This window comes from Pseudophryne corroboree, chromosome 2 (assembly GCF_028390025.1).
Source record: "Pseudophryne corroboree isolate aPseCor3 chromosome 2, aPseCor3.hap2, whole genome shotgun sequence".
NCBI classification, from domain to species: domain Eukaryota; kingdom Metazoa; phylum Chordata; class Amphibia; order Anura; family Myobatrachidae; genus Pseudophryne; species Pseudophryne corroboree.
In genome coordinates this window covers 482,469,146-482,493,530 of record NC_086445.1, presented here as the reverse complement: position 1 = coordinate 482,493,530, position 24,385 = coordinate 482,469,146, and the positions used below count along the sequence as shown (strand labels likewise).

General features: G+C 44.6%; 1 protein-coding gene and 2 non-coding genes across 3 annotated transcripts in view; 2 read left to right on the top strand and 1 right to left on the bottom strand.

The window, feature by feature from the left end:
• Window positions 1-1,458: 1,458 nt before the first annotated feature.
• LOC135053043 (small nucleolar RNA U3) lies at window positions 1,459-1,678 on the top strand. The gene has a single exon (XR_010242446.1). It is a non-coding gene; the product is annotated as a small nucleolar RNA U3 (small nucleolar RNA).
• Window positions 1,679-4,693: 3,015 nt separating this feature from the next.
• On the top strand, window positions 4,694-4,913 carry LOC135053028 (small nucleolar RNA U3). Its single transcript, XR_010242433.1, has one exon. It is a non-coding gene; the product is annotated as a small nucleolar RNA U3 (small nucleolar RNA).
• A 10,301-nt stretch (window positions 4,914-15,214) lies between these two features.
• Window positions 15,215-24,385, bottom strand: part of LOC135050895 (multidrug and toxin extrusion protein 2-like) — a 145,792-nt gene continuing 136,621 nt past the window's right edge. The window contains exon 16 of the mRNA XM_063957158.1: window positions 15,215-15,603. Within this exon, the coding sequence (XP_063813228.1) occupies window positions 15,392-15,603 (212 nt within the window). The 3' untranslated portion in view covers window positions 15,215-15,391. The remainder of the gene's footprint in view (window positions 15,604-24,385) is intronic.

The following is a 24,385-nucleotide window of genomic DNA, read 5'->3' as shown; positions in this document are numbered from 1 at the left end:
GAATCATTACGTTAGTCAGCAGCCAATAGCGTGCCTGCCCGTGATCTCTTGGCCGTGAGCGAACGTGACGCTTGAGCGTCTCGACTACGGCTAAGCGATTGCTACGCAACGTGCGTACCCTTACGGTACTCCATACGTAAATAGCGTACAGTGTTCTTAGACCTCATAAAGGGTTTTATAAAAGATAAATATTCAGCTTTATCAACCCTCTGTTTCACAACCTATTTATGTACATGCTCACAAGACATAGGGATGGACGTTTGAGGTCGATGGCTACCAATCAACAGTCTTTCCAATTCGATCAAAGTACCCTTTTCCACTAAATTGCGAGGATTCGATGGTTGCCAATCCGATGTTCAGGTACTTCTGTGCATTTGCGGACACCCGGAAAGGGGTGTCCGCAGCTCAGGTAAATGCACGCTTGCACAAAGCTCTGAAAGATTCTACACATGTTCACGGTAAAGCAATTGATGGTTACACCATTGCAATCATTCAATGTGCATGGCTGCGTTTGATGTCATCAGCCCGGCAACCAATTAATGCCAGGCTTCCGATGTCCATACCTGCTGTGGCGTGATGGGAAGCCTTCCGGGGAGCAGAGGACACATTATTTTGGAAGCATTTGTGATGTAAGGTAGAGTAGTTGCAACATTTCAGTACATATTTCGGGGAACCCCCTTTTTTTAATATTAAAACCATTTAGAGGAAATCCATGCCAAATGAAGGCTAGCAGTGAAACTAACATGGTTCATTTGAATATCTTTATGGTTTTATTACAAATTACACCCAAAAGCAAGCAGGAGGTGGTTTGTATGTCATTTGTCGTGTTTATTCCCCATGTTTACTCATTTTTGTCATAAAAGAAAGATATAAAAGGTAGTATCTTTGTTACATTAATATTATGTAATCTATCGCTCTTATTACTCTTCAAATACCAGCCTACATATGAGGTTCTGTTGCATCGAACATCCCCCCAGCGTAAAATGAACTAACAGTAGAGGAACAGAAACAAAAGCACCCATCCCACAGCAAATATAACATGATCGTTAGTGATCTACCAAGCAGAATTGTCACCATGCCAGAAAAGCACGTGTTTAGACTTTGTTTTTCTCTATAACATATGTTTGGTTTTGTGATCCTGACATTCTGTGTGCATAGTCCGTTATTAGCTGAGGCTGTTGTTGCTGCTTTAAGCTGTGTCTCGGCTGTTTCAGAGGTGCTTCCTGGTTGGCCAGAGTATCTTAAATATGCAGATGAGCAAGTGAGTGCACAATCATAGAAGAATACATTCTGTAAGAAAAGCTGAGTCCATCGTTGGTCCACATTTTAAAGGCAGCATAGTTTCTTACTATCTGATATATTCAAGATATGTTCAACTGTGAGATCATTTTAAAAATCTCCATTATATTAAAAAGACTCTCCTTCCCACGGCAGTAAAAATGCTAGGCTGTTATGGTTAAGACTATACTTTCAGGGATCATTTCTATAGTTTTTAACTTTTGGAAATGTGCTCTAAAGTGTCCAGACCTACCAACCATGAGGAAGAGCAATAGTAATCTTTTCTGAGCGTGATGTGAGATCTCAGTGTTGCTTCATTGTAGCTGCTGTTTGTTTTTGATGACCGTTCTTTTTCTTCGATCATGGGAGAAATGGAGGAATAGATTACAAGCTGAGTGGTTGTTTTTAATGCTTGTTAATGACAGATTTTCTTATGGCTCCATGTGTACTGCTATTGTCATGTGGCATGATGCGATGTGCCCAAAAACATTGATAATGTGCTCATGTCAAAGGATCCCTGCAAGGGACATGGTGACATCACCAAACATTAGGAACAAGCCATCGGAACAAAGGGGCCGATGGTTTCCACTTCTACAGAATCAAATTGAAAAGGACTGTCAATTGGAGGGAACAAAAAAAATATTGATGATTGTGGATCATTGCTTTCTGATGTCCATTCCTGTTGTGTGGCAAATTCAGGCACATTAGTAGTGATTTATCCCTATTACTGAGCTGGCTTTATATCTTCAAAATATTTTCAAGTGAAGCTTATTTGGGGATTGTCACTTCAAACTGGAAGTATTCTTAACACTATATGGCAAGTGCAGTTCTGCATGAATGGCCAGCAGGTGGTGCTCCATGTAACACTGCAGCTCTCTGCTCTGAGCTCCAGCACAAAAAAATAAAAGCAAAACTGTCACGACTCATGGCATTGTCCCCTTCTCTGCACATAGGCACCTGGCACTCCTGTCACGGCAGTGTCCCCCTCTACTGCATCCATACACCCGAGTCTCCTGTCGCGGCAGTGTCTGCCTTGGGCATGAAGGGCCCACCGGGGAACTGCAATGGTAGGGGACCGTATTTTAGGATGTGGACAGTCTCCAGAGGGGGGGGTGGCCAGCTGCCACAGAGGCTTGGCTAATCATTTTATAGTAAAAACTGCTTGTTCATGCTTAATAATGTACCAGATTAATAACAGTAATGCAGAAAAAACACCATAGTCCTGTGCACTATAAGGCAACATGTGCGTAATCTATCATTCAAGTGCACAATCTGGAACCTGATCCCTAGAAGAGAAGGTGGGGCCCGCCGAGGGTTTCCCCTGTGCCCCTGCTGGACAGTCCAACCCTCTGTCACGGCATCATGTCCACTGCTCTGTATGCAGGACTTGATTCAAAGATGTACACAAAGCAAATGGTTTATGTACGTCTACGATGGTGGGCGCATGTGTGATCGCACGCAGTGTCCTCTGTGACGCAAGTCTGATGGACAGTCTGCAGACGTGTGGGGTGGGTAGATTTCACTAAAACAGGAAGTTGTACCTCTATTTTCTGGGAGTGGCGAGGCCAGGCTCTGCATCGTCTGATGCAAATTTCCTGGCCCCAGCAGCGCAAACAGCCTGGCCATCCTGAGTACTCGGTTGATGTTTACGCAATTGATCCGATGCTGTCTCTTTGGATGCAGAAGCACCCTGAGGACGCTTCGAGCTGTTGTACGTACTGTAGGGCTCCTGCCTGAAGCATCCAAAGGGCACTCCAGGTGGCACTGCTGCAGCAATACTGACTGCAGGGCAGCACCGATCGCAGACCCCTAGTTATGGCCCTGGTCCAGTGTAAGTGCTGAGTTTCTAGGTCTGATTAGAAGTTGTACGGCAAGCAGTAGCAGCCATTAGATCACTTGCGTGAACATCGCCCATCTGAGCAACCAGGTTACTCAGGATGGCCTGGGGTTTCACTCTGCCAAGACCAGGAATTCTGCACTGGAGGACGCAGACCCTGGCCTCGGCAAGCCTACAAAACAGGGGTGGGATAACACCATTTTGGCCACAGCATGTGAATCATGTTGAGGCTTAGGGGGCCCTGCGAGCAATCTCGCAGTCACAGATCACCAAACATCACAGTTGTATGGAAACGGCTGCGTTTGCGTACAACTCTGAATTAGACCCTCTGTTTCACAACCTATTTATGTACATGCTCACAAGACATAGGGATGGACGTTTGAGGTCGATGGCTACCAATCAACAGTCTTTCCAATTCGATCAAAGTACCCTTTTCCACTAAATTGCGAGGATTCGATGGTTGCCAATCCGATGTTCAGGTACTTTTGTGCATTTGCGGACACCCGGAAAGGGGTGTCCGCAGCTCAGGTAAATGCACGCTTGCACAAAGCTCTGAAAGATTCTACACATGTTCACAGTAAAGCAATTGATGGTTACACCATTGCAATCATTCAATGTGCATGGCTGAGTTTGATGTCATCAGCCCGGCAACCAATTAATGCCAGGCTTCCGATGTCCATACCTGCTGTGGCGTGATGGGAAGCCTTCCGGGGAGCAGAGGACACATTATTTTGGAAGCATTTGTGATGTAAGGTAGAGTAGTTGCAACATTTCAGTACATATTTCGGGGAACCCCCTTTTTTTTAATATTAAAACCATTTAGAGGAAATCCATGCCAAATGAAGGCTAGCAGTGAAACTAACATGGTTCATTTGAATATCTTTATGGTTTTATTACAAATTACACCCAAAAGCAAGCAGGAGGTGGTTTGTATGTCATTTGTCGTGTTTATTCCCCATGTTTACTCATTTTTGTCATAAAAGAAAGATATAAAAGGTAGTATCTTTGTTACATTAATATTATGTAATCTATCGCTCTTATTACTCTTCAAATACCAGCCTACATATGAGGTTCTGTTGCATCGAACATCCCCCCAGCGTAAAATGAACTAACAGTAGAGGAACAGAAACAAAAGCACCCATCCCACAGCAAATATAACATGATCGTTCGTGATCTACCAAGCAGAATTGTCACCATGCCAGAAAAGCACGTGTTTAGACTTTGTTTTTCTCTATAACATATGTTTGGTTTTGTGATCCTGACATTCTGTGTGCATAGTCCGTTATTAGCTGAGGCTGTTGTTGCTGCTTTAAGCTGTGTCTCGGCTGTTTCAGAGGTGCTTCCTGGTTGGCCAGAGTATCTTAAATATGCAGATGAGCAAGTGAGTGCACAATCATAGAAGAATACATTCTGTAAGAAAAGCTGAGTCCATCGTTGGTCCACATTTTAAAGGCAGCATAGTTTCTTACTATCTGATATATTCAATATATGTTCAACTGTGAGATCATTTTAAAAATCTCCATTATATTAAAAAGACTCTCCTTCCCACGGCAGTAAAAATGCTAGGCTGTTATGGTTAAGACTATACTTTCAGAGATCATTTCTATAGTTTTTAACTTTTGGAAATGTGCTCTAAAGTGTCCAGACCTACCAACCATGAGGAAGAGCACTAGTAATCTTTTCTGAGCGTGAAGTGAGCTCTCAGTGCTGCTTCATTGTAGCTGCTGTTTGTTTTTGATGACCGTTCCTGTTCTTCTATCATGGGAGAAATGGAGGAATAGATTACAAGCTGAGTGGTTGTTTTTAATGCTTGTTAATGACAGATTTTTTTATGGCTCCATGTGTACTGCTATTGTCATGTGGCATGATGCGATGTGCCCAAAAACATTGATAATGTGCTCATGTCAAAGGATCCCTGCAAGGGACATGGTGACATCACCAAACATTAGGAACAAGCCATTGGAACAAAGGGGCCGATGGTTTCCACTTCTACAGAATCAAATTGAAAAGGACTGTCAATTGGAGGGAACAAAAAAAATATTGATGATTGTGGATCATTGCTTTCTGATGTCCATTCCTGTTGTGTGGCAAATTCAGGCACATTAGTAGTGATTTATCCCTATTACTGAGCTGGCTTTATATCTTCAAAATATTTTCAAGTGAAGCTTATTTGGGGATTGTCACTTCAAACTGGAAGTATTCTTAACACTATATGGCAAGTGCAGTTCTGCATGAATGGCCAGCAGGTGGTGCTCCATGTAACACTGCAGCTCTCTGCTCTGAGCTCCAGCACAAAAAAATAAAAGCAAAACTGTCACGACTCATGGCATTGTCCCCTTCTCTGCACATAGGCACCTGGCACTCCTGTCACGGCAGTGTCCCCCTCTACTGCATCCATACACCCGAGTCTCCTGTCGCGGCAGTGTCGGCCTTGGGCATGAAGGGCCCACCGGGGAACTGCAATGGTAGGGGACCGTATTTTAGGATGTGGACAGTCTCCAGAGGGGGGGGGGGGGGGGTGGCCAGCTGCCACAGAGGCTTGGCTAATCATTTTATAGTAAAAACTGCTTGTTCATGCTTAATAATGTACCAGATTAATAACAGTAATGCAGAAAAAACACCATAGTCCTGTGCACTATAAGGCAACATGTGCGTAATCTATCATTCAAGTGCACAATCTGGAACCTGATCCCTAGAAGAGAAGGTGGGGCCCGCCGAGGGTTTCCCCTGTGCCCCTGCTGGACAGTCCAACCCTCTGTCACGGCATCATGTCCACTGCTCTGTATGCAGGACTTGATTCAAAGATGTACATAAAGCAAATGGTTTATGTACGTCTACGATGGTGGGCGCATGTGTGATCGCACGCAGTGTCCTCTGTGACACAAGTCTGATGGACAGTCTGCAGACGTGTGGGGTGGGTAGATTTCACTAAAACAGGAAGTTGTACCTCTATTTTCTGGGAGTGGCGAGGCCAGGCTCTGCATTGTCTGATGCAAATTTCCTGGCCCCAGCAGCGCAAACAGCCTGGCCATCCTGAGCACTCGGTTGATGTTTACGCAATTGATCCGATGCTGTCTCTTTGGATGCAGAAGCACCCTGAGGACGCTTCGAGCTGTTGTACGTACTGTAGGGCTCCTGCCTGAAGCATCCAAAGGGCACTCCAGGTGGCACTGCTGCAGCAATACTGACTGCAGGGCAGCACCGATCGCAGACCCCTAGTTATGGCCCTGGTCCAGTGTAAGTGCTGAGTTTCTAGGTCTGATTAGAAGTTGTACGGCAAGCAGTAGCAGCCATTAGATCACTTGCGTGAACATCGCCCATCTGAGCAACCAGGTTACTCAGGATGGCCTGGGGTTTCACTCTGCCAAGACCAGGAATTCTGCACTGGAGGACGCAGACCCTGGCCTCGGCAAGCCTACAAAACAGGGGTGGGATAACACCATTTTGGCCACAGCATGTGAATCATGTTGAGGCTTAGGGGGCCCTGCGAGCAATCTCGCAGTCACAGATCACCAAACATCACAGTTGTATGGAAACGGCTGCGTTTGCGTACAACTCTGAATTAGACCCTCTGTTTCACAACCTATTTATGTACATGCTCACAAGACATAGGGATGGACGTTTGAGGTCGATGGCTACCAATCGACAGTCTTTCCAATTCGATCAAAGTACCCTTTTCCACTGAATTGCGAGGATTCAATGGTTGCCAATCCGATGTTCAGGTACTTTTGTGCATTTGCGGACACCCGGAAAGGGGTGTCCGCAGCTCAGATAAATGCACGCTTGCACAAAGCTCTGAAAGATTCTACACATGTTCACAGTAAAGCAATTGATGGTTACACCATTGCAATCATTCAATGTGCATGGCTGCGTTTGATGTCATCAGCCCGGCAACCAATTAATGCCAGGCTTCCGATGTCCATACCTGCTGTGGCGTGATAGGAAGCCTTCGGGGGAGCAGAGGACACATTATTTTGGAAGCATTTGTGATGTAAGGTAGAGTAGTTGTTGCAACATTTCAGTATTCTGACCACCGGCAGCCTGACTACCTCTATCCTGTACTATACCGTCTTCCTGAAGAAGAAGGTGATGTGACCTAAACCATTGATAATGTGCACATGTCAAAGGATCTACTGTCAGTTGGTCCTGCTGCCCAACCATGACCAGGAGTATCAGAGCCGTATTAAGGGGGGTAAGCCGTATTAAGCCGTATTCCCCGAGGGTAAGTACCCCTGGCCCCCCTTTTGTTTAAGGGGCCCCCCTTTTTAAAAGGGCCCCCCATCGCCCCGCAACCCACCACAGATCGGATCGATCTGCGTTGCTGTGCTTCCGGCTCCCCCTGCACTGCCAGAATAAGAATAAGGGCGGGCAGCCTTGTGATGGCTCTTCCGGCTCCCGTCTGCATTCATTATTAAAATAACAGTGCAGGCGCCGCACGCCACGTAGGGCAGCCAGGTTGGGTTGTATTAAGGAAGGATAATCTGTTAAGAAGCAGTCTGCGGCTCAGTCATTGGCTGGTCGCACAGGCGCCAGGAAAGGAGGATGGATTCTCGAGTGAGTGGGGTTGTGTGGAGCCAGCTCCCAGCAGACAGCTGCTTGGAGGAGAGACCGAGAGAAAGAGGAACTCCCGCTCTCCTATTATATCAATGTGACAGCAGCCTGCTAGCAAAGTCACAGTAAGGCTGGCTGTACTGTTTTTTTGTAAGTTTATGTTCTGTGTTATTATACTGTGTATATGCATATATTTGATAAAAATAATATAAATATATATATATATATATACATACATACATACATACATACATACATGATATAGATCTAAATATATCTATCTTGCAATGGCAGTGGCAGACACGGTCATGCAAGAAACATAATGGTAAATGCTTCTAAGTTTTGGTTTTATTTAAAGAAAGTAGCATTTAACATTAAGTTTCTTGCATAACCGTGTGTGCTGCCACCAATGCATTCTATTTTATATTTACATTGGAGGGCACATGGGAACTATTTACGGTATATACAGATTGGAGTGCCAGACATAGACTATATAATATATAATATATATATATCGGATGCAGTAAGCCGGCACTCCTTGTCTATAAGTGTATTTTGCGTCGGTGCCCTCCCATTTACCGGTCCCCGAGGGTGTCCGAAAATTCATACAGTGTCCATAGGGCGGCACTCATACGTCTTGTAAATCAGACAAAGGATCCCTTTCTTAGGTCAATCCAATGGGAATCCTTTGTCTGATTTACAAGACACATGAGTGCCGCCCTATGGACATATATATATATATTTCTAGGAATAAAGCATAATGGAAAAGGCGCTCATAGTGCAGACTGTTTATTCAATTTAAAAACAGTAACAGGTCCACGGACAAATTATATAGGACTCGTACCATATAGCACACGCTGTGGGCTGGTTACCACATGGTTCAAAAAAATTCCACTGGCATAAACTGCATACCCGCTGGCCGCCGCCCGGGACCACACACCGCAGCCTCCTGACGAGGTGTGATACGAACCGCATTGGGGCGTGGCCTGTCTGATGCGCTGTGTCCACCTGTGCAGCTGCTCTTACTGTCTGATCCAGAGAGGTTTCCCGACGAGTCACGGCTATACCATAGCCGGTGGCGCGTTGTGTGGTCCCGGGCGGTGGCTAGCGGGTATGCAGTTTGTGCCAGTGGAATTTTTTTGAGCCTTTATTGGGAAAATGCTGCGGTATTTATCCTATACCTGTGCTACAACTCAGAGGTTTCTGGTGCTTGGAATTTTCTCTACTGTTGAGAAAAAAAGGACTGCCAGCACACCTAATTGAACTGATTATATTATATTAAAATAAATAAATATATATAATACATTTCCACAAAAAGAGCCGCAAACACCCTTCCAAATTTAAATGCAGGTGCCAGGTCAGATAAATTATATAACACTGTCCAAAAACCAGAGAATCCAACAGGACCCAAGCTCAGGATAGACCAGCACACTATTCAGTCATGAATGAAAAAAGTGTTTTTATCTCTATAAAGTGCAATTTCCAATGCAAACATGCAGCACAAGAGGTTTAGCAGCAAAATACATTAAGGCAGTGATATACTCAACATCCCAACAGCTGTTTCGTATGCCTTCATCAGGGGAAAATCAAATCCAACATATTGCAATATTGCCTTCTGATTTGATACTGGCCAGTATTGATGTGACTAGCTTATATACATGCATTACTCACGAGTTGGGTCTAAAGGCAGTACATAATTTGAATTCATCTAGTCAGTTGAATAAAAGGCCTAATGTAGAATTCTTCATTTGTCTGTTGGAGTTCACGCTCAAAGATAATAATTTTCTGTATGATGGCTCCTTTTTTCTTCAAAATTCAGGTTGTGCCATGGGCAGTTGTGTGGCCCCGGCCTATGCTAACGCTTTTATGTACATGGTAGAGATACAATTGTTCTTTGAATCACCGTCTATCTTTGAGTATGTGTTTAAATACTATCGTTACATAGATTACATCCTATTGGTGTGGACAAAAGGAGTTGTTGGAGAAGGTCATAGAACAACATAATACATCCACCTGTCCAGCCAAATTAACCATGTGTACCAGTACAGAACAAATAAATTTCTTGGATGTCAATATTGAAGGCTTGTCCAGGTGACAGATGACACAGATGAGTCCAAATAGAGCTTTTTGGCTTAAATGAGAAGCGCTATGTTTGGAGAAAGGAGAGCACTGCATTCCAGCATAAAAACCTCATACCATCTGTGAAACACTGTGTGGTGGTGGTATCAAGATATGGGCCTGTTTTGCTGCATCTGGCCCAGGATGACTTGCCATCATTGATGGGACAATGAATTCTGAATTAGACCAGAATATTCTAAAGGAAAATGTCAGGACATCTGTCCATGAGCTGCATCTCAAGAGAACGTGGATCATACAGCAAGACAACGACCCAAAGCACGCAAGTCATTCAAGCAAACAATGGTTTAAGAAGAATAAATGTAAAGTTTTGGAATGGCCAAGTCAAAGTCCTGACCTTAATCCAATCAAAATGTCTGTGATTTAAAATTTTAATAAACTCTACCTGCAAAAAAAAAAAAAATGTTGTGGAAGGACCTGAACTGAGCAGTTTATGGGAGGAACCCCACCAACATAACAGAATTGAAGCTATTTTGTACGGGGTAATGGGGTAAAATTCCTCCAAGCCAATGTTCCGAACTAATCAACAATTACTGGAAACGTTTATATGTAGTTATTGCTGCACAAGGGAGGGTCATACCAGATACTGGTAGCAAAGGTTCACATACTTTTGCCACTCACAGATATGTGATATTGGATCATTTTCTTCAATAAAAAAATGAGCACGTCTATTTTGTTTGATTTGGTTCTCTTTATCTACTTTTAGGACTTGTATAAAAATCTGAGGTGGTTTTAAAGCCAAATTTCAGCAGAAATCTAGAAATTTTTAAGGGTTCACAAACTTTCAAGCCCCACTGTATTTGGCTGCAAGTTGCATTTTGTAGTGAGCATGTACATCTTTTCACGGGTATGGGACTCAGGGTCGGCAGTGTCTAGGTTGACACTAGAAATAGGTCGACACAGCCATTAGGTCGACATGAAAAAAGGTCAACATGAATTTTTTTTTGTGTCCTTTTCTTCATAAAGTGACCGGGAACTCCAAATGGAGCACCGTGTCCCCTCGCATGGCTTGCTTCGGTCGCCATGCATCGGGCAAGGATACCATTCCCAATCACAGTCCACGTGGATTGTAAAGTATGAAAAAGTTAAAAAAAAGAAGAAAAATGTGAAAAACTCATGTCGACCTTGTTCAGGTCAACCTAATTGTCGTGTCGACCTATTTCTAGTGTCAACCTATTCACTGTCGACCAATGGGTGTCGACCTAAGTGGTGTCGACCCAGAGTCCGGATACCCTTTTCACAGTTGCAAGCCTGTGACTGTGTACAAGTAAGGGGCCAGACAGGGGCAGCAGTGGCTGTGTATGTGAGGCTGCTGGGGATGCAGGGGCTGCATTATGTAGATTTGTATGGGGCTCCTAGAAATCACCATTCCTACATATACTCTTTCCCGCAACAGTTGCAAATATCTACTCCACAAATACCTTCATTTTATTCTATTAATCCATACACTTTAGATGCACTGCTAATGAGAATTTGGCTCTATGGCTTAGCTGCACTTTGTAAATGTGCATTCAGGTACAGAATGTGAGCCAGGTTTCAGGGCTACAATATGTGACTAGCTTTCTATAGGCAAATGTAGGGAGGGTTTCTGATTGCCCAGAACCCCCCTTATTTTGGCCAGCGGCTGAAATTCTAACAGCATATAATACTATTACAAGAACTGCTGCCGCAATGTGCAGTTTAAGGGACAGAGCAGAGCTGCTTCATCTACCAAGTTTGCTTTGTGTGTGGATATGAGTGCTCAATCAGTGCATTGGACCAGAAAGTATCTGCCATGAAGAACAGAGGCACTATATCATGAGGTGGGATAATGTGTGCTTAGAAAGTACAGTTCTGTCTCGACTAGTTCTATTATGTTTATGTATTACTAGCTGAAGTACCCGGCGTTGCCTGGATTAAATGTTTCCAGTTATGAAGTTATCAAAGAGTTGTATGTAACTGTCAACATGTTATCAATAATTAGTAACTCAGTAGCTCTTCCAAAACACCCATGAGGTGGCTGCCTAGTGTTTTTTGTTTTTGTGGTGTTGACAGTAGCCGTAGTGCCGAGAGGTCTGGTTAAAATCTGGGGGCGTGACCTAAGGCGAGGAAAAATAATAATAAAAAAAAAGTCTGCCAGGGCCAATTCGAGGTGGGGGGGGGGGGGACACACACGATCAGTGTGATTGCAACCCCCCCCCCCCCACACACACACACCTGCACAGCAACAGGCAGAGGCTCAGCAGCAGCCTCTCTGCAGCCCAGCATACTGCAGCATGTGCTGTGCTGAGAAGATGAGAGAGCTCATGTTGCTGCTGCCCGGTAAGGTGGGAGGGAGCTGGGAGGGGGTCCCTCCATCAGGCCCAGGTAGTTAGTACACACTCCACCCTCTCATCAGTCCTGGCCAGTAGCCACAAGTATGTCTTCTGGGATCCAGTGTTACCACTCCGTGAAGTTTTCATCCAAATCCATCCAGTTGCAGACCCTGAACAGGCTCCACTGGTTAAAGTTCTGGCCAGCGTACACTAACTGGAGGTATAACTGGGACCCCATCACCCTAGTATGTCTTCTGGGATCCAATGTTACCACTTTGTAAAGTTTTCTTCTAAATCCATCCAGTGGAAGGCCTAGAACAGGCTCCCTGGTTCACAGTTCTGCCTGGGGCATTTCGACGTGTGGTTCGACTAGGACCATAACACCCCAAAACCTAGCCAGGATCGAACTGGACCACCTCACGCTGGTTTCATTCAAATCGGTGCATGGGTTCACGAATGCATAACCAGCCAAACAGCAATTAATTTTATATATAAGATATACTGTATACTACACGTCACTTCATAGAAGTGGAAGACTAATGGTGTGTACACACTGTGAGATTTTCTTATGATTTTGACTATATAGTCAAAGTTTTAAGGAAAGTTAGTGCAGATCGCAAGGTGAAAGTCACCTTGCGATGCCGATGCGCGGTTGGCATTGCAAGCCTAGATAGACTGTGCAGGCAAGTCAATTTTGACTATCTCATAGAAAAGATGGTCAAAATTGCACATAGCCAGTATCGTAAGCACACTCATTATGTGCTTGCGATACAGACTTAGTCCCTGTCGCATAGTGAGAATCGGGGTTAGCCCAAATCTCACCGTGTGTATGCACCTTTGCAGTCCCACACTCTTTCCTAGTATGAAATTTTAGAGTGTTTGCTAAACAAAAAATGGCTGGCCATTGCCCTCTTTTTTTTTTTTTTTAAGCAAACAGACTCTAATAGGGGTATTCAATTGTTTGTGCTTACCATGTATCTTTAAGATAGCTCTAACTTGTAACATCGTTCTCATGTACTCATCTTGCTTCTGTCACATTGTGGTGTATAGTACAGTGCTTCCACAATAAGGGATTACCTGTGATAGATATACTAGGTGTATTTTCTCTTTCTCCACAGCCGCGGTGTTTAGTCTAGCCGCGGGTGAGCATCTGGCACTACGAAGGCAACGGACCTCCCCGCTGGCGATGAAGTCGTCACTGTGCACGCTGTCGGATCCCGGTCCGAGTGGCGGGCTTTCCTTTCTTTATATAGTGGTAAGTAAATTATTTTAATGTTCTGCACACCTTGATAAAGGGGATGAGTGGCCCCGAAACCTTGGTGTTTACATGGCGTGTTTAATATACTAACAACAAATGTTCAAGAGTCCCTGAGTGTAGTTGCATAATGAAGGGTATGTGTACCAAGTGTGGTCCAGATCCATCAAAGCGTGTAGGAGCCTATGGAGTACAAATATACATATATACATACTTGTGAGATATATAGATATATTTATGTCCTTTTAAGTAAGTACTCTCCTGTTTGCATGCACCAAGCACCTTTTCACTTATTGAATGTTTCTATAAAGGTAAGGTGTTTTTTCAAATCTTGTTATTCCTGACGAAGGTAATAAAACCGAAACGTTGAAGCATAGACCAAGGGTGTACCCAGTTATTGGATTTTTTTTACAGTCTGTGAGTTCCGCCTATTGTATTCCCCATGCTTGCAAACAGCCTGGAGGGCACCTAGCATGCTGCTTATTTATTGAATTGGAGTGCAGAGTATATAACGAAGATATATTATATAAAATATGATGCTATAGACCAGTGATGGGGAACCTTTTGCACAGCTGTTGTTGAACTACACCTCCCAGCATGCCCTGCTTCAGTTTTAGCATGTCCAAATAGTAAAACTGTAGCAGGGTATGCTGAGATGTGTAGTTCAACAACAGCTGGAGTGCCAAAGGTTCCCCATCACTGTTACAGACTATCTATAGTGTTAATTATCATACTGTGTTCCATACACAGTCTAGTGTTACTAATGTGCACATATATGTTCCAGGGTAGGTACTAATTTCTTTTACTGCTCCCCCAGACTCGTACATTTGCTTCAAGAGCGGGAGATTGTTGGCTGCATTTGGAGACCAGCTCTAGAAATCCTGCGTTTGTCACTGGCCTAATTTACGGTTTAAAATTTATAGATTACCAATTTGTTCTTTTGTTTTTTTGCAGGCACCTAAAATTAGTTACTTGAATAATAAATTAAAAGAATAAAGTACTTAAAATGAGTGAAATTTTTCAATTTATGGCCAAGCCAATGATAACAATTGGTATATATTCAACAAAGCATCCTTTCCTACATTGTAGAATCCTATTCAGTAAAGGTGATATATGGCAGTGTAAAAAGGTGATCACGTATTGTGGCTATAAAAGACTTTGATCCCATTAAATTTGAGAAGATCATAATTTGACACTGTGTAAATGTGGATGGAAAATGGGCACTTTTGGTTTGTGCATGCAGTTGCACAGAGACTACAGTGAAGTTTATTACTACATCAGTCTCCTTTATGGAGAGGCAGAGCTCACATCTAGAGACATCTTAATATATAGGCACACTGGGCACCAGCCCAGGGTCCCACAATTCTAGGGGCCTCCGAGCAGGGGTGGGCTGAGCCAGGGGGCATCTGCTACCCCCTGCCAACCACCCCACCCTGCTGGTGCCTCCAGAGCTCCTTAGGAAGCATGCTGAGTATGCTGCTAAGCTGCTCTGATTGTAAAAGACACACCATCAAAGCAGCCAGGCAGCATTCTCTACCTGCCTCCCAGCGTTTAGCTGGATAGTGCATGGCTGTCAGCATGCTGTTTGATGGATGGTTGAATGTATCCACCAATCAGAGTGCTGACAGTCATTCACTGTATGGTACGGGAAGGGTAATTTATGATTCATTTTTTTTATTTATTTATTCCTGTTAATGGGTGGGTAGAGGCCTCAATGCATTGCTTTGCCCAGGGCCTACAGTGCTGTTAAGACTACCCTGTTCACACCAACAAATTTTTATATAAAAGAACAGGTAATTTGAGTTTTTTATTATTGCTATCAGGTAAACCAGTAAACAACATAGAAGAGAGAAATGACCCCATATCAGTGCAATGTGATGTAAATATTGCATTGATAAACTGCTCCTTGTTCTGACTCAAAACATTTGCTTCCTCAGGTTCAGCAGGAGGATCGTAATGTATGTGGTTAATTTAAGAGTTCTACAAAACATATCTGAATAATGTATTTCAGTATAATGTTCCTTTAGTGTGGCTGATCCTCTAGTGAGCAGATTCCCATACTTTAATCAGAACTCCAGTTAGTAGCACAACAATGGCCAGAATCAGAGTGAGTCCACGCAGGATAATTACCTCCCTCATTGGTAAGGGCTTGTCAGAACCAACTGGATTTTCTTGAAGAGGCAGCTGCCTTGTTTCTATATTCTGAGAGGGGACCTCTGATAATCCAATGATGTCTGAGATATTATTTTCTTCTGCAAACAGGAAAGGCATATCTCAGCTACTATAACAGTAACAGATTTTCACATAGTGACAAAAACTAAGGGTTTGGTGTATCAAGCAGTGAAAAGAGTGAAGACGTTGCCCATAGCAACCAATCAGTTTTGAGGTAGCATTTATTAGATACATTAGATATTTAGATAAAATTATAGGTAGATGCTGATTGCTTGCTATGGGCAACTTCTCCACTAGTCCACTTCTCCATTCTCACTCTTTCACAAGAGCTGGAACTAGACATTTTGGTGCCCTGTACAAGAAAAGCATTGTCCACCACATATTTTTCAAACAGGGACAAAAGGTGACAAAGCTATGATGCCCTTTGCCCTTAATAAATGTCCCATAAATGCAGAGATTGTCTATAGAATCTTTAAGGGCTCTACAAGTACACCTTCTTACTAATAAGGAACACCCAAGATGACCAGGCCAATGACCAAAATTGATAGAACATTCTCAAAGTATATATTTTTTAAAACCAATGTTCTCCCAAAATTGGACCTAAAAATGTCTTTAGCTTACACAGTGTTCTACAACAGCCACAGTTGGTAGAATTCAGGAGACATACATCTTGTGATTGAAGGTTGGTTGTCTTTTTTTTTTTTTTTTTTACCCCCGTATGTTACTTATTCATTGCGGACCATATCATTGATAGGTTTTTAAACCTTTATACGGTGCAGTAGAACAAAAGTCCACATGTCAATCTTCTAAATGTCCCTCCCAAAATGGCCACTGCCATGGATGGAGGAGACAGATGCTAGAGGTCATACTTGACCTCTAGCATCTGACAGAGCCAGGAAGTGCCGGGATCTGGGAGAACGTAGCACTGATGGTCGCAGCAGCCTTACACCATTGGCACTGAGCATGAAAACTCCTTGGCAATGAGCATTACACACTCTCAGCGCATAAAACCCCTAGCAATAAGCATTACCCCTTGGCAATGAGCATTATGCACCCAGCCTCACACCCTTGGCAACGAGCATGAAAACCCCTTGGCAACGAGGATTACACACCCAGCGCACGAAACACCTGGCAACAAGCATTACCCCTTGGCAATGTGCATTACACATCCAGTGATTGAAACTTCTGGCTACAAGCATTACTCCCTGGCAACAAGCATGACACCCACAGCAAGAATACCCATGGCAACGAGCATGCAATCAAAAGCATGAAACCCCTGGCAATGAACAGGTAATTTAAAAGTAATTAGAAACCTTACTGTAGGGCATAATGTGTAATGGGCATTTCGGTGTGTGGAATAATGTATCACGTACATTGCGGTGTGTCATAATGTATAATGGGCATTGTGGTGTGTGGCATAATGTGTCACATGCATTACAAGGTGTGGTATACTGTATCATCGGCATGTGGTATAATGTCTTGGGCATTGTGGTGTGTGGCATAATTTGTCACAGGCATTATGGTGTGTAATATACTGTATCACAGGCGTCTCCTTATGTAGTATAATGTCTCAGGGGCATTGTGGTGTGTGTGTGTATGTGGCATAATGTGTCACAGGCATTACGGTGTGTGGCATATTGTGTAATGGGCATTACAGTGTGTGGCATAATATTCAAGGGACATTACGGTGCATGGCATATTGTGCAAGAGCCATTGCAGTGTGTGGCATAATGTGTAAAGGGCATTACTATAAGGAGGAAAAATTACAAATAATGTAAGGGGCATGAATCAGGATTTTTTTTTTCTGTGGTGGTCAATGTCTGTGCGTGCAGGTTGCAAAACTGGGGTGTAAGGTAGTCTATTCCTGCAATGGCACGCCCCTTGCAGTGAAGGGGGGGCAGATTTTTGGTGGTCTTGGGGGAGAATAATTTCTAGTTATGCTACTGGCAAAGATATACAGTACCTCTAAAGAAAAGTCTTGGTAAGACACAAAAATGCATTGGGTTAAAAGCTAAGAAACACACCATTGTGACCCCATAATCTCCAATACAAGGAGTTTGGGAATGTATTTTTTATATTGTCCTAACAATCTTGACCATTGGTCTTGTCATCTTGGGTGTTCCTTATTGGTAAAGCCCTAAATAATCTACAGATAAGCTTGGACATTTATCACTTTATTCTAATTCATTGGATCACATTCAAAAGGTCTTAATTAAATGTTTTAAAGCCTTAAAAATGAGTATTACAGTTAAATCTACAACACTGAGTTTACTGTATCACAGTCTATATTGTAGTAGTAGTATTATTATTATTATTATTATTATTATTATTATTATTATTATTAGAAATATTTAATCAGTTTTACCACGTGAGTGCCATCCCAGTTTTATTTAAAGTGCTTGTTTAGGGGGTAATTCAGACCTGATTGCTAGGGTGCATTTTTTGCAGCCCTGCGATCAGGTAGTCGTCGCCTACAGGGGGAGGGTATATTTTGTGTGCATTCGCATTTGTAGCAGAGCTCTGCCCAGGACTTACTCAGCCGCTGCGATGATCAGGGCCGGAGTTGATCTCAGAAACCCTCCCTCCAAATGCCTAGTCCCTCCTGTGTTTTCCTGGACACTTTCACAAAACGGTCAGTTGCCACCCACAAACAGCCTCTTCCTGTCAATCACCTTGCGAATGCCAGTGCGATTGCCTTTTTAACACCATCCCGATGCCAGGCGCCGATGGCCGGTGCAGTCGTCCAATGCTTAGGCGCATTGCGGTGCCTGCACAGTACAGACCTGATCGCCCGCTGAGCAAAAACGCGCAGCAGCAATCAGGTCTGAATTACCCCCTAGGCTCTTGCTAACTGGGGACTTACTGAGAGGTGCAGTTCACACCTTTCAGGTTTTGAGATTGGTTTGAAGTACAGGAAAAGGTTGTTTTTTTTTTTTTTTAAGGAGAGTCATGGAAGACTTACCATTGTTAACCCTCTTTCTGCAAGGTACATTGGGGTGTAGAGTGGATCTTGATCCAGAGACACCAACAGGCTAAAGATCTAGGCTGTCCCAGCATGCATTGGGGCCTCCTCTATAACCCCGCCTCCAGGCACTGTGAGCTCAGTTTTGTTAACCAGTCCACTACAGGAGCATGTAAGAGAGTCGGTAGATGTTAGTCACATAGGGGGTCATTCCGACTCGCTCGCTGCAGTTTGGAGCAGTGATCGGGTCGGAACTGCACATACACCTAGCAGAGTGTGCCCGTACAGATTTTGGAACCGGCAAGCCTGCCATAGAATAAGCATGCTGGATAGTGAGCCTGATCCAGCGAGCAATTGACTGCTTTCAAGCAGGACACCCAATCTTGTTGGCATCATATAAAACGAACAGCAAGTCCGATTTTCCTGTGACGAGCAGTTCGCTTTACATATACCTTCAACGCCCTTATAACATCCAAGGACTTTGAAGTAGCAGAGGTGTCGGTAACAACTGGGACCACATTTGGCTGGTTGATGTGAAACACCGACACCACCTTAGAAGGAATTGCTGACGAGTCCTGAGTTCAGCTCTGTTCTCGTGGAAAATCAAGTAGGGACTTTTGTGAGACAACGTCCCCAGCTCTGACACGCGCCTTGCCGAAGCCAAGGTTAACAGCATGACGGTCTTCCACGTAAGATACTTTAAGTCTACCTCCTGTATTGGTCTACCAGTCTAATTGGAGAAATTTCAGAACCAAACTGAGATCCCAAGGTGCCGTGGGAGGCACAAAGGGAGGTTGGAGATGAAGGACACCTTTCAAGAATGTCTGGACCTCAGGGAGAGAAGCCAATTGTGTCTGAAAGAAAATAGAGAAGGCTGAAATCTGAACCTTTGTGGAGCCTAGACATAGGCCCACATCAACAACCGGCTGCAGAAAAAGCAGGAAACGTCCCACATGAAATTCCACAGTAGAATATTGTCTGCACTCACACCAAGAGACTTATTTCTTCCAGATACAATGGTAATGTTTTGACGTTACCCCCTTCCTGGCCTGGATTATAGTCGGTATAACCTTAACAGGAATCCCTCTCCTGGCTAGAATCAGCCATTCAACTTCCATGCTGTCAAACGTAGCTGTGGTAAGTCTTGAAAGGTGAACAGGCCCTGTTGCAGAAGATCATCTCAAAGTCAGAGACCACGGATCTTTGATGAGCATCTCAAGAAGATCCGCATAAAAGGCCTTTCTCAGCCAGCCTGGAGCAATGAGAATTACTTTAACTCTTTCCCTTTTTATTCTTTTGAGATTTTTTGGAATCAGAGGAATGGGAGGAAACAGGTACACCAGTTGGTAGACCCACGGAGTTGTCAAGGCGTCGACCGCTACAGCTTATGGGTCCCTCGACCTGGAACAATCTCGCTTAAGCTTCTTGTTGAGTCGAAAGGCCATCATGTCGATCTGTGGATAACCCCACCTATGTGTCAGCCACTGGAACTCCTCTGGGTGGAGGCCTCATCCCCCCAGGTGTCTGCTGGGGAAGTCTGCTTCCCCATTGTCTACTCCCAGAATGAAGATTGCCGACAATGCCATGGCGTGTTTTTCCACCCAGAGGAGAATTCTTGACACCTCTGACATTGCGGCCCTGCTTTTCGTTCTGCCCTGACGGTTGATGTAGACACCCCTGTCACATTGTCTGACTGAACTTGGATGGCCTGATTCTGAAGACGAGAGGAGGCATGCAGAAGGGCATTGTAGATAGCCCTGAGTTCCAGGATGTTTATTGGAAGAATAATTTCCTGACTTGACCATCTTCCTTGAAACTGCTTCCCAACCTCTGAGGCTAGCATCTGTGGTTAGCAGAATCCAATTCTGAATCCCTAACCTTTGACCCTCCACTAGGTGAGAATTTTGTAGCCACCACAGGAGGGAGATTCTGGCTTTTGGTGACAGACAAATGGCGACAGACAGATGCATGTGAAGATGCGATCCAAACCATTTGTTCAACAGATCCAGCTGGAAGGGCCTCGCATGAAACCTTCCCTACTGCATTGCTTCGTAAGAAGCCACCATTTTCCCCAGAAGGTGGATGCACAGATGTACTGAGATTCGGGTCTGTCTCAGAATAGTCCGAACCATCGACTGGATCACCATTGCCTTTTCCAAGGGAAGAAGCACTCTGCTTCTGCATTGGTTCTAGGTGAGATTATGGGAAGTTCAGAATCCACCCATGATCCAGTAGTCGTCCTGTCATGAGACGAATGTTCTCCAACAACTGCTCCCTGGATGAAGATTTTATCAGAAGATCGTCCAGGTAAGGAATTACGTTTACCCCGTCTGCGGAGTAACCTCATCTCTGCCATCACTTTGGTGAACACCCTCGGTGCCATGGAGAGACCAAATGGCAGGGCCTGAAACTGGTAGTGACAGTCCTGCAGTGCAAACCGTAGATAAGCCTGATGAGGCAGCCAGATCGGAATGTGAAGGTACGCATCCTTGACATCCAGAGACGCCAGGAATTCCCCCTCTTCCAGACCTGAGATGACCGCTCCGAGACTCCATCTTGAACTTGAACACTCGTAAGTATGGGTTCAAAGACTTGAGATTCAGAATCGGTATTACCGAACCGTCCAGTTTCGGGACCACAAACAAGCTGGAATAGTATCCCTTGTTTTGCAGATGAGGTGGAACTGGAACAATGACCTGGGTCTGTAACAGTTTCTGAATGGCTTCTTGTAAGGTTACTCTTGCTTCTTGTGAAACTGGTAAGCCTGATCTGAAGAATCTGAGGTGGGAGATCCTGGAACTCCAGCCTGTAGCCCTGGGATATAAGGACTATGACCCAGCGATCCTGGCAAGAACTTGCCAGGTGTGACTGAAGAATTTTAGCCGACCTCTCACCTGCCAGTCTCCCAGGCATCGCGGTCCACCGTCATGCGGAAAGTTTTGAGGAGGCAGAGTCTGAGCTCTGTTCCTGTGAAACAGCAGTCGTTGGTTTGCGTGGTTTACCTCTCTAGCACCTTTGGCGGCGGTAGAAGAACCTCTGGCCCTTAAACTTGGCCATCTGAAAGGACTGTAAACTGGGTCCTGAGTAGGCATTTCTAGCTGGCAGAACTGCAGAAGGTAGATAAGTGGACTTATCCACAGTAGCTCGTGAGATCTACTTGTCGAGTTCGAAGCCAAATAAGGCCTTACCTGTGAAAGACAGGCCTTCCACACCTTTCTTGGAATCCGTGTCAGCAGTCCACTGATGCAGCCATAATCCCCTGGGTGCCGACACTGCCATAGGTTTGCTTAATGCATGCACTACAGCTATCTCTTTAATGGCTTCCACCATAAAGTTCGAAGAGTCTTGTATATGCTGCAGGAGTAAAACCATTTCCTCTTGAGGTAAGGTGTCTAACCCATCAATTAAATTACCTGACCATTTTGCAATGGCTCGAGTAATCCACCCACATGCTATAGTGGGTCTCTGGGCCACCCCTGCAGCTGTATACAAAGATTTAAGAGTAGTCTCAATCTTACGATCAGCTGTATCCTTTAGGGAGGCTGCACCAGGAACAGGTAGTACTATTTTACGTGAGAGCCTGGAGACTGACGTATCCACTACGGTGGATTTTCCCATTTTTTACTATCCTCAGGAAGAAAAGGAAAAGATGATAACACCCGCCTAGGAATTTGAAATTTCTTATCTGGTTTAACCCGCGGTTCTTCAAACAGGGTATTCAGTTCCTTTGACACGGGAAAAGTGGTTGACTATTTTTTCTTTTATATTAAAGAAAGATTCCTCACATACCTCTGTCACCTTATCAGGGATATTTAGGACGTCTCTGATAGAATCTATGAGAGCCTCTACACCCTGTGACAGAGTTCCCCTACCCTGCCTCTAAGTCCACCTCACCTTCCTCCATTTCTGACCCTTCATTATCGGAGTCAGAATGAAGGACATGGGCCAAAGTACGTTTTTGCGGACAAATGGCAGAGGACTGAGACACTGGTCTGAGTACGGAGTCCTTTTGCATAAACTCAGCCATAGACTGTCTTAAGTATTGCATATCTTTCTCATTACAAGATAGTTTAGTAGAGATGGTGTAAATCATTCCCCTAATGGAGTCAAGCCATGCTGGCCCCGCCCCACTAGCCTGAGAATGGATACTACACTGAGTACACACTAGTGAACCCCCTGGAAAAGAGGAACACTGTGCCTTACATGAAACACACTCTTTGCCTGACATACTGCAGCAGTGACCGCACACACAGGAAAAGATTAAAAGCACAATTAACCCAAAAAGAGCCCTTCCCGAGAGACACAGAGAGGATAGAACCAGCACATGGCGCCCTTATCGCTAAAGCAAAGCTTAGCCGGGTCGCAGACTAAGTACATAGATTAGGGATTTAGTACACTAATATATAGCTTCCCCCTGATATGACCCCCTGGTACCGCTGAGGTAATCTGGAGACTCTCCGGAGGAGTTGTGCATCGCTGTCAGTCAGCATCTGTGTCAGCTGCAGTAGGGTACAAATGGCACCTGTGAGATGCTGGATCTGCGGTCTTCCTGCTATTGTTCATCCTGGCTGTATGTGTCTGAGTGCATAAAATGGAGTAAGCCCCATTTTAAGCCTGTTTTGCAAGTCTACAGTGTACTTAGTCTGGAGAATCATTCCGCCCAGTGTAGAAGCCGTGCATCTCTGTACCCTTATGCCGCCATAATGGCCTGGCAACCCGCTAACTGGGACGCTGGCTTAGTACTCACCACTCTTCTTTCTTCTGGCTCTGTTAGGGGTGGCGGCGTGCTGCGGGAATGTATGCTCGCCGTGGTGGGGCTTGCAAATAGTTCCCGCAGGAGCTAGCATCCTGTCAGCAGGGAACGGGATCATTAACCCTTAGTGGGGTTGGCCCGTTTCCCCTCCTACCCCAAGTCCCTCAAAGCAGGCAGGCTGGTGCCAACCAGTCCTGCCTGAAAATAACAAACTTTAAAAATAAATGCAGAAAACTCTTCAGGAGCTTCCAGAGATGTGACCGGCTTCTTCAGCACATTTCCTAAACTGAGTCTGGTAGAAGGGGCATAGAGGGAGGAGCCAGCATACTTTATCAAACGTCTATAGTGCCAAAGGCTCCAAGTGGACCTGTCTATACCCCATGGTACTAACTGGAGTCCCAGTTTCCCCTAGGACGTAAGAGAAAAGGGAATCTGACCTGATAAAGGCAGTCCTCTCTCCATATATAAGGAGAGCCCGTACCACATCCAGGACAAATCAGCCGAGATAAAGGCCGGAACCACAATCTCTTGTTTAAGGAGAAAAGATGACACCACCTTAGGTAAATAACCTGGGCGAGGTCTAAGAACTGCCCGGTCATGATTAAATATTAGAAAGGGTAGACGACAGGACAATCCGCCTAAGTCCAACACCCTTCTTGCAGAGGCAGTAGCCAGTAAAAACAAGACCTTGGCTATGAGCCATTTAAGGTCCAACATCTCAAGAGGTTCAAATGGAGACTCTTGCAGGGCATGCAGTACAACAGACAGATCCCATGGAGCCACAGGCGTGACATAGGGAGGCTGAATCTGCCGGACACCCTGAGTGAATGTATGAAAATCAAGTATAGGCGCAATTTTTCTATGAAACCATACCGACAAGGCAGATATGTGAACCTTGAGGGAGGCCAGACAAAGGCCTAAGTCCAGGCCTCTTTGCAGAAAAAATAATTCTTATCAGCACACCAGGTGAAGTAAGAATTCCAGACCCTGTAATAAATCCAGTTTGTAGCCGGTTTACTGGCTCATAACATAGTTTGGATGACCACCTCAGAGAATCCTTTGGCTTTCAGGAGTGATGCTTCAAGAGTCACGCCGTCAAAGCCAGCCTGGCTAGGTCCGGATAAAGACAAGGGCCCTGTACGAGGAG